Source organism: Alosa sapidissima, chromosome 17, assembly GCF_018492685.1.
Source record: "Alosa sapidissima isolate fAloSap1 chromosome 17, fAloSap1.pri, whole genome shotgun sequence".
NCBI lineage: Eukaryota > Metazoa > Chordata > Actinopteri > Clupeiformes > Clupeidae > Alosa > Alosa sapidissima.
In genome coordinates, this window is record NC_055973.1 from 27,616,552 (window position 1) to 27,626,911 (window position 10,360).

General features: G+C 48.0%; 1 protein-coding gene across 1 annotated transcript; it reads left to right on the top strand.

Annotated features, from left to right (window-relative positions):
• Positions 1-408: 408 nt before the first annotated feature.
• LOC121688966 lies at positions 409-10,360 on the top strand. Its single transcript, XM_042068890.1, has 4 exons — positions 409-562; positions 5,045-5,158; positions 6,016-6,146; positions 9,223-10,360. The coding sequence occupies exon 4, from the start codon at positions 9,227-9,229 to the stop codon at positions 10,358-10,360; it is 1,134 nt and encodes a 377-aa protein (XP_041924824.1). The 5' UTR covers positions 409-562; positions 5,045-5,158; positions 6,016-6,146; positions 9,223-9,226.

Here is a 10,360-nt window from a genome sequence, read left to right on the forward strand (position 1 = left end):
TTTAACTGCGGAGCGGCTAAGAAATCCCGCATTATGGGGATGGGGATGGGGGCTGGGGGAGTTGTCCTTGTCCTTTGCACTGTGTGTGACAGTTGATTGCATGATAAATTCAACAGCAGTGCGCAGAGCACTTGAAAGGACGCCGGGAGAGTGCACCGGGCGCGCTGACCTTGGTGAACCCAGCGATGTTGTTTTCAACCTAAAGGGGGGGATGTGCACACACTATTAGCCCACGCACACACAAAGTTCCACCAAACTCATTCCATTTGATTCCAACCGAACGGCATTTTCTTTTTTTATCACTGTACCGTCGCTGCTGCTACCATGTCGCCATGGCAACAAACCCTTTATGGTTCGGATTCTACCCCCCTCCCCCCCACCTGACATCCCCCACCACCACGAGGCACACTCTCTCTCTCACTCATTCACTCTCACACACACACACACACACACCACCCACCCCACTCCTCTCCTGTCTTCTCTGGCGCTACCTTCTGTCACCACTTTTGCTGGAGCAGCACTTTGGCCGGAGTGATAGCCAGCAATGGGCGCCACATCCCAGGTGAGACATTGAAACTTTTGGAGGGGCCTGCCATTCATCAGGTCGATGTAATGAACACAGGCATTAGCTCATAGCGTCGTGTTTGTTTTCACCCCCTCCCAAACGCCGCTCGATACTATATCTCGGGCCTGTCTGCCCGACGCAGGGGAAGAGGGCGCTGAGAAATCGTTGTGTCTGATGTTAGGGGCTGCCAGGCCAGAATGATGGATAGATGGGCGGAGGAGAGAAGGTGAGAAGGGAAGAGAAAGGGGGAGTTGTGTGCACACAGTGCCGTGAGCTTTAATGGGCTGAGCAGAGTGGAGGAGAAACTTGGTTTGTCGCTGGTCTCTCTGTGTCAGTCCCTCACTTGTTTCATCCATCCTATTATTATCCCCCCTGCCCTTCATTCTTACATTCCTGTCTCTCTTTCTCTTTTGACTCTATTTTCTTTCATTCCTGTCTCTCTTTCTCTTTTGAATCTACTTTTTCATCTGCCTCTTTTCTTCACTTTGTTTTTGTTGCCCTCTTTTTTCATACTTTTCTGATTCTTTTCTTTCACTCTCTCCTGCATTCTGTTTTTGTTTGTTGGCCCTGTGAGTTTGAGGCCGAAAGCCCTTCATTCTCAGCCACCAGATTGTGCCAGGGGGCTGTCATTGTCTTCAGCTTGACAAACATGGAGCGGAAAAGGGGGGGGGGGGGTGAAATGACTGATAGAACGCTGTGAAGACAGAGGGGGCAGCCCCGGCTATTTCTCTCCTGGCCTCTCATTTTATTTATTTCGACATTCCTCTGAATGTGAAGTTTCGCCGAGCACGCCGTGCGCACGTGGTGTTATTGTTGGAACCGTTCGTTCGACCCATCTCCTGTCCTTCGTCGTTGAGCCAGGAATAGGAGATGACATGCATCCATTGTGCACTTCTTTCTTTCTCTTTCGCCTTCTCTCTCTCTCTCTTTCCTTGCCGTGGCACTGTACTCATCTTCGCGTTTCAGAAGTGTCGACAGGGGCAGACGGAGCTGGAGGATGCAGGGAAGGGTGTGTGTGTGTGTGTGGGGGGGGGGGGTTTGAGAGAAAGCATTTGGCGCGACGCTTCAAAGGGGACACGCTCCCTGAAACATGTATAGTAATAGAGGATCCACTCTAGTGTGTAATAATCAATTTGATTTTCTAGTGTGCATGCCTGTGTGAAGAGAATCCATCTCCCCTCCCTGTCAAAAGAAAAGAAAGCAAGACGGAAAGAGAGAGAGAGAGAGTCAGAGAAAGAGGGGAAGAGGAGGGGGAGGTATAGGGAAAAGGAGAGGGACAGATGGGGTGGCCCGGGGTAATTGTCAATTGGAAAAGTTTGGCTGCTTCCAGTGTTCTGCCCTCCATGTCTCCTTTTTATTTGGCTCTGAGAAGGGACAGTTACTACAGGGAGAGAGAGAGAGGAAGAGACCGACAGAAAAAGAGAGACAGAGAGAGAGAAAATATCTGAACTGAAGAAAAAAAAACTGAAGAACGTGCGTTTCCTACAAGTGCCATTTTTACAACACGCTTTTTAATAGACCATGAGCTGTTATAAGCTGGATGCCAAACATGAGTCAGTCACCAATACCTTAGGGTACTGATATGGATGCTACCATGAGCTGTTATAAACTGGATGCCAAACATGAGTCAGTCACCTCTACCTTAGGGTACTGATATGGATGCTACCATGCGTAGGGCTAATAAAGCATCCATCCCATTCCAAATCATTACGTGTTGTGCTATATTCATGGCCCAATATTCTTTAATCTTCCTAAAGTTGTTCTTTTTTAATAAGCATGGCGTTGTTATTTCCAGGACAGGACCCTCCTGAACTGACCTCGGATTGTCTCCCTCTTTGTCTCAGACGGTGTGATTGCAAATGATGGGCTTTACATTGAGATTTTGGCCATCTAGAGTTAAAAAGCACTTTTAAAATTCACCAACCATCACTTCACCTCTGAATAGGAAGTCCAATTACCATGCATACATACACCTCTATGACCTTCTGTCTGTCACACATACACCATAAGAGTATAATAATGTTGACCTTTTCATCAGAACATGGTGTCAGACATTGGTGTTTATTATAAACAAATAATGCCAAATGTCATGTTTTTAAAGGCAAAAAAGCTGAACAAAAAAACTAATCCTCAGAGAAACTTCATTAGTGGTTTGCACACATATTCCTTTGACCCATAGACAATGTAAGTTTTTCATGCAAAGTTGTTGGTGGTGTTGTGCACACACATGTGTATGTGTGCATGTTTGTGAGTGTGTGTGTGTGTGTGAGTGAGTTTGTATGGTTTACCTCAGAGGATAGTTAGGCTCCGGTGTTTTCAGCATATTGGCTTTTTTCCTTGCGGCGGATCAGACTAAAAGGTCACTCAGGGAAAGTGGCGTTAGAGCCCAATCTGCCACCCAGAGCCTGAGAGGTGAGGACAGGCTGGCATTTGTCCATGGCAGGTAGGCCAGAACTGGGTCACCACTGACGCTGCCAGACTGATCACAGATCAGCTCCCCTCTCCAGTCCAAGTCCTAGTCATTGCAGTAGTGTGCAGGTGTTCAGGTAGAGTGAGTGACTAAAAGACAGCATCATGTACAGTATACTCTCACAGGGATAGGAGGGATCAAATCACACTTTCTCCATTACATTACTGTACTTTACATTTAGCTGACACTTTTTAACCAAAGGGACTTTCAAAAAGGGTACAGTGTAACAAGGAAAAAACTCCAAAGTAAATGAAAAATGAGGTAGAAATGAGGTTTACAACCCTGCTCTCATCTTTTTCCTGTCTGCAAAACCAGTAGTCTATGGAATGGATTTGTCCAGCCACGGCAGAACCGAGCCAGGTCTGTTCCACTGCCAGTGTCATCCAACAGAGGGCGCTTCACTCCCCGAGTCCAAGGGAGAGCGTGAGAGCCAGGCAGGCAGGCAGGCAGACGTGCTGGTGAGGAGGCACAAGAGGGAATTGTAGTGGGATAGAAAAATAAAGGCTTTTCTCTGCCCCCTCCTCTTTCTCTCATTCATGGCGCAGATTCACAGATTGCCCCCAGTCGCTTAGCATTCACTGTAAACTGTTACCTTGATTTTCAGGCCTCCACAGAAAAATGTCATGATGAAAAGTGGGAAATCAATGTATAATTTCATCTCAGGGAACAGAAGTGTTTTCACACTCGGTGGTAATGAGCAAGGCTGTGGCTATTTGGAGAGGGTGCTAAGTATGTGGCGCTCATATGGGAATAGGAACCTTTCCCTTTAACAATATTTCACTATTCTTATATTTTATTTATTTTTCTTCTTCTCACTGTTTCTTTTCTCTTTCCTTTCATCCGCTCTTTCTTTCCTTGTTTCTGTTTGTTTTTTCACTCCCTGTATTACACTTTCAATTAACAACAATGAAACTTAAAAAAAAAACTAAAAAAACTCTTTCTCAACATGCATTTATATGGTTATTTTGACATTTAAAATAAACGGATAAATAAACCCACGAATATAAGAAAAGCCTGGCATTAAAAAAGAAATAATCTTGTGGATTGCGCCATGCAAGAATAAAGCAGAGACAGTGTCTACAGGCAGAGTGTGACATTTTGATTGAGATACTCTGTGTCTGATAACATGCAAATTCCTGCCGAGGACCACTGGTTGGCCAGGCATGTGTTTGTCTCTCTTCTTTCATTTCTCTCTGTGTCTCTCTCTCTCTCACACACACACTCACACTCTCTCTCTCCCTTTCTGCTCTACTCAGTGATGCATGATGCTATCTATTACATTACTGCATGTATTTGCATTCTCCGTCTGTGGCGGGCATCTTTAATAATATCACAACACATGCAGCCCTGCAGAGAGGGCCTGGTGATGGAATCAAAGGCTGTCAGCTAGCAGGAAAATAACAGAGTATGTCACCGAAGGAGGGGAAAAAAACACAGAGAGGGAGTCCATCTGTATACACACAAACCAGGCACAGCAATGACATCTTCATTTCTCTCTCTGTTTAGAACAACAAAGGCACCTTCAAGCCTGGTTATTTAATACAGTATTATAGGTCTGTCCAGGAAAAGCACAATATGTGGGAATTGATTTCATTATGATTGAGTTGCAATTTTTTTTTTTTTGTAGTTCCTAATCTGGACAATGGACTGATTAATTGCATCTTAAACATAAGAGAGCTAGCAACCAATATTCATTCAAATGTGCTTCTACTTGCTTTTGACTCAATATGCTGATTTTTAACGTCTCATTTCTACATGATGATTGTGTATATGAGAGAGAGCCCAACAAAACAACACCCCTCTCTTTGTTTCTCTCCCTCTCTCTCTCTCTCTCCCTCCCTCTCTCTCTCAAGCATTGATTTCTGGAGTGGTGTTGTGGCGCAGCGGTGAAGGAGTGGTGGTGGTGGGGGATGGCGGGGTGGAGTGTTGACCTGGGGGCCCCTCGTCATTACCAGTGACAGGGGGGGTCAGTGTGGAGGGTTTATTTGTGCGGAGTCCTCTCTATGCAGTGAAATGAATAGAGGAAACCAAGTGATCTGATGGCCAGGAGATGGAGGACTGGAGGACTGGACAACAGGAAACGGCAGTGGGAGACCCACAGGAAGTCCTTGACAGCATTTACGGTGGGTTGTGCTCAAGAGTCAACATCAGATGAAATACACGAGAATTACAATATCCATTACTATTGAAGAAAGAAAAACCTTCAGTGCAGTCAGGACAACTTGAGTTACAATAACAATGTAGTGAATTCACTTCTGCTTTCATTATATCCATTTATGTATTTTCCATTTTGTTTTCTTCATAGAAAATGGTTAGAGTGCTGGACATTTTATGGATCTCATTTTTTTGTCATTTAGGGAGAAGTAAGTGACTGCGAGCATGTGTATGTGAGTGAGTGTGTGTGTGTGTGTGCGTGTACTGTATGTGTGTTCACTTCCCTTCATACTGTACCTCCATCCACTCATGAGGTTCCAAGCACTGGAGAGTGTGGGGGTGAATGTGGGAGGTCCGAGGGGGGGTGGTGATTGTGGCGGTGGTGGTTCCTCCGTCCATCAGTATAATTGTCTCGAGCCCTGGAAGTTATTTTCAGCCGAGAAAAGGTTGGTCTCTTTTGTTATCACACAAAGGACGGCCACCCTTGCCCAGATCCGCTCTGCCTTTGAAGAGCCAGTGGCCAGAGAGAATTACCTCAGCGCCGTCTTTGGAATCCTTGTGAGAAAAACAGAGAGAGAGAGAGAGAGAGAGAGAGAGAGAGAAAGAAAGGCGGGTTTTGATCTTGCCTCCTTACATCTCCATGAAGCCTCGGCGAGTCGAGAGCAGGTGTTACGGAGACTTTCGCCTGACACCTCACCATAGTTGTCTGGTTTCTGGGAGCCGTAATTGCCCTTCGCACTTCCCCTGGCGGGAAACCTCTGCCTGTCTGTTGTGTTGTTCCCTTCACCGCCATGTTAATCCCCCTGACAAAGTCGATATTTCACAGGAGGTTTTGTTGCTGCCCTAAACGCCAGGTTACCTGGCGCTTCCCGCGACAGAGCTGTCACTCAACCGGGCCTGTCGCGACCTTTGACATGAAGCGTGACAGTGACACATCTTGGCACCAACAAACCTCCGGTAAGACATTAAAGGGACAAAAAATGTCACTAATGTGCCAATTTATTATAGGACAAGTGCTCTATAGCCTTTCTGGATTCTCACAGGCTAGTTTACAGCACCATACCTACAGTAGACTATACAGGAACAACAATTCAGAATCAGTCATATACTGATGTGTGTGGACTTCTTAAACAAGCTCTCTTCAGATATTGACAGAAGCAAATAAGTGTGAGAATGTAGTCCTTATTCTATTGCCATGTAAATGTTAGCACATCTACCCAGTGCACCAGTACTATACAGAGCATCAAACATCAATAGATCAATAGAAATTGTATAAAAAGCTTGAGTAGTTCCATACATTTGATTCTAAATTCACTTTGCCCTCCAAATGGCTGCAATCCCACCCCGGGCTCTGTGGCGTGTTTAATATTCATTGCTTTGTCCGGCGCTTAAGGATTTCAGTTCATTTGTTCACACATATATCTTTACTTTAATAGCATGAAAGTATATGCATGGGAAAATGTGATTGTTATGTCAGAGAATCAAAAAGCACTTTTAGAACCAATTGCTGTGGCTGTGCTATAGGCAAAGCCCACTCATCTCTGGCTTTCATTTTTGCCTGGGGGTGATGACCGCAAACAAGCTGGGCTATGTTCACAAGTATATGTATATTCAATAGGGTATTGATCCCGTGTCGACCCTCTCCCTGTGCTTTCTGTGGCCACCAAGCCCCCCAGGCCCCTCTTTACGATTAAAAAAGAACAACAAACATAAAACAAATTTGTTCAAAATGTTTGATACAAAGACCATATTTTTGTCTTTTTGGCTCTCCACCGCACCATGTATTTATTTGGACTGAATTATCACCAGGCCCAGGTCCCCACCATGAGCCTGGCCCTTGACATCCCCTCTCTCTCCCCCGGTTACCAGTGTCACAGAGTTTCCAAACAGTGGCGGCTGTGAGCCTGATCAGTCCCAGTCATGCGGTCGGGAGAGCCGCTGCCTCATTTGCCTAAGGTACCACAGTCTGGCTAATGGCAGCGCAGAGCTCTGCCTGTGGACTCAAGCAGTTTCACTGAGCCCTGAGGCTCCACAGGGAAGCCCCAGCCTCCCCCTAAAACCCTCCACCCCCCCCCCCCACGCCTCCCCTCCTTCCCTCCCCTGCCCAGCCGTGCTCGGATGGCTGCCCAGGCTGGGCACTCTGCCGCCAGGCCACATCAGAGCTGGCGTCAGCCGCCGCTACAAGGATTTTGGCAACGGCCCGGGCATCATGCATCATTTAAAAAACCTGCTGGAATTCCCATGATTCTCTGGCCAGGGTTATTTATTAGAGGATAAGGGGGAGAGGGGGTGAGAGAGAGAGAGAGAAGAGAAGAGAGAGGGAAGAGAGAGGGGAGAGAGAGAGAGAAGAGAGAGGGGAGAGAGAGAGAGAAGAGAGAGAGGGGAGAGAGAAGAGAAGAGAGAGAGGGGAGAGAGAGAGAAGAGAGAGAGAGGAGAGAGAGAGAGAAGGGCAGGGAATGAGGAGGAGGAGAGTGGGATGCTGTGGTGGGGAATGAGGAGGAGGAGAGTGGGATGCTGTGGTGGGGTGGAGGAGGAGGAGAGCGGGATGCTGTGGTGGGGTAGAGGAGGAGGAGAGCGGGATGCTGTGGTGGGGTGGAGGAGGAGGAGAGCGGGATGCTGTGGTGGGGTGGAGGAGGAGGAGAGCGGGATGCTGTGGTTGGGTAGAGGAGGAGGAGAGTGGGATGCTGTGGTGGGGTAGAGGAGGAGGAGAGTGGGATGCTGTGGTGGGGTGGAGGCAGAGGAGAGTGGGATGCTGTGGTGGGGTGGAGGCAGAGGAGAGCGGGATGCTGTGGTGGGGTAGAGGAGGAGGAGAGCGGGATGCTGTGGTGGGGTGGAGGAGGAGGAGAGCGGGATGCTGTGGTGGGGTGGGTAGAGGAGGAGGAGAGCGGGATGCTGTGGTGGGGTGGAGGAGGAGGAGAGCGGGATGCTGTGCTGTGGTGGGGTGGAGGCAGAGGAGAGCGGGATGCTGTGGTAGGGTGGAGGAGGAGGCAGAGAGGATGACGCATCCTGCTGGCTCATTGGGGACAGACCTGCATTAAGCCGCGTGGCTCCTTCGCTCGTTTTTCTCCTCTCTTTCGGGGGGCAAAAAATAAATAAATAAATAAATAAAAGAGTTAAAAAGGATCCATTGTTTTTAACGCAGATTGGCGGAAACCCTTTTAGCGGCTAATACCCCCCAGTTTGTCCCAAAAGCCATCAATTAAGGCTGCGCTAAAGCCCTGACTCACTGCAACCTGCGCCTCAGCGCTAACGGGGGGCCGTAGGAGGGAGAGAGGCCTTTTAGAGAGTGCGGCAGAAAGCAGATGTTCCCAAAGTGGTCCCCGGACGGACCTGCTGATGAATGCTAATGGAAGTGATTACCACAAAAAAGGCAAATGGACTCTCTCTCTCTCTCACACACACACACACACACGTATTACACACATCACACACACACATGCACACACACACACACATACGTCACACGTACACACATACATACACACGCACACACACGTATTACACACGCACACACACGTCACACGTACACACATACATACACCCACACACAAACACACATGTGAATATACAGTACACACGCAAGCACAGGCCCAGCAGACGTGTATGGCAACACCAGGTGGACAGAGCTGGTGAATCAGACCCCATGCTGTCTACCACGGGAGGGCCTGGCTCAGTCTGCAGAGATTGCACTGAAAAACAGCTCCCGGAAAAGAAACAGACAGACTTACATATTAAAAGAGATAGACAACTAAAACAAGGCAACCTGTGTGCACAATTTTGGTCCACTGTACATAGGATGGGTTTTCTCATTGTCTGAGCTCTGGCCAACAGGTTATGTTTGTGTCTGTATCTGTGTGTCAGTATCTGTGTGTGTGTGTGTGTGTGTGCGTATGTAACACTGTGGAGAGACTAAATAGGAATCGTCATGGAGAGCTGCTTCAGCTAACTACAATGTCTAATCAGTGAAACGGGAGGGCGAAGGACTCTAATTACCTGCAGCGTATTTATTCTCCCCTCTTGGTTGTGACCCAAGAGCCATGCATGGAGCCTGGAGGGACAAGAAAACATTTGGTGACTGCTTCAGTGCCATGCATGGAGCCTGGAGGGACAAGAAAACATTTGGTGACTGCTTCAGTGCCATGCATGGAGCCTGGAGGGACAAGAAAACATTTGGTGACTGCTTCAGTGCCATGCATGGAGCCTGGAGGGACAAGAAAACATTTGGTGACTGCTTCAGTGCCATGCATGGAGCCTGGAGGGACAAGAAAACATTTGGTGACTGCTTCAGTGCCATGCATGGAGCCTGGAGGGACAAGAAAACATTTGGTGACTGCTTCAGTGCCATGCATGGAGCCTGGAGGGACAAGAAAACATTTGGTGACTGCTTCAGTGCCATGCATGGAGCCTGGAGGGACAAGAAAACATTTGGTGACTGCTTCAGTGCCATGCATGGAGCCTGGAGGGACAAGAAAACATTTGGTGACTGCTTCAGTGCCATGCATGGAGCCTGGAGGGACAAGAAAACATTTGGTGACTGCTTCAGTGCCATGCATGGAGCCTGGAGGGACAAGAAAACATTTGGTGACTGCTTCAGTGCCATGCATGGAGCCTGGAGGGACAAGAAAACATTTGGTGACTGCTTCAGTGCCATGCATGGAGCCTGGAGGGACAAGAAAACATTTGGTGACTGCTTCAGTGCCATGCATGGAGCCTGGAGGGACAAGAAAACATTTGGTGACTGCTTCAGTGCCATGCATGGAGCCTGGAGGGACAAGAAAACATTTGGTGACTGCTTCAGTGCCATGCATGGAGCCTGGAGGGACAAGAAAACATTTGGTGACTGCTTCAGTGCCATGCATGGAGCCTGGAGGGACAAGAAAACATTTGGTGACTGCTTCAGTGCCATGCATGGAGCCTGGAGGGACAAGAAAACATTTGGTGACTGCTTCAGTGCCATGCATGGAGCCTGGAGGGACAAGAAAACATTTGGTGACTGCTTCAGTGCCATGCATGGAGCCTGGAGGGACAAGAAAACATTTGGTGACTGCTTCAGTGCCATGCATGGAGCCTGGAGGGACAAGAAAACATTTGGTGACTGCTTCAGTGCCAGGCATAGATGTGTGGAAAAGCAAAGCGCGGCGTCGTTAAAAGGTTCTGGCGTGTTGTGGTGA

Bases quoted from the DNA above. Each gene is read 5' to 3' on its own strand.
- LOC121688966 (XM_042068890.1), top strand. From the start codon at position 9,227: ATGCATGGAGCCTGGAGGGACAAGAAAACATTTGGTGACTGCTTCAGT.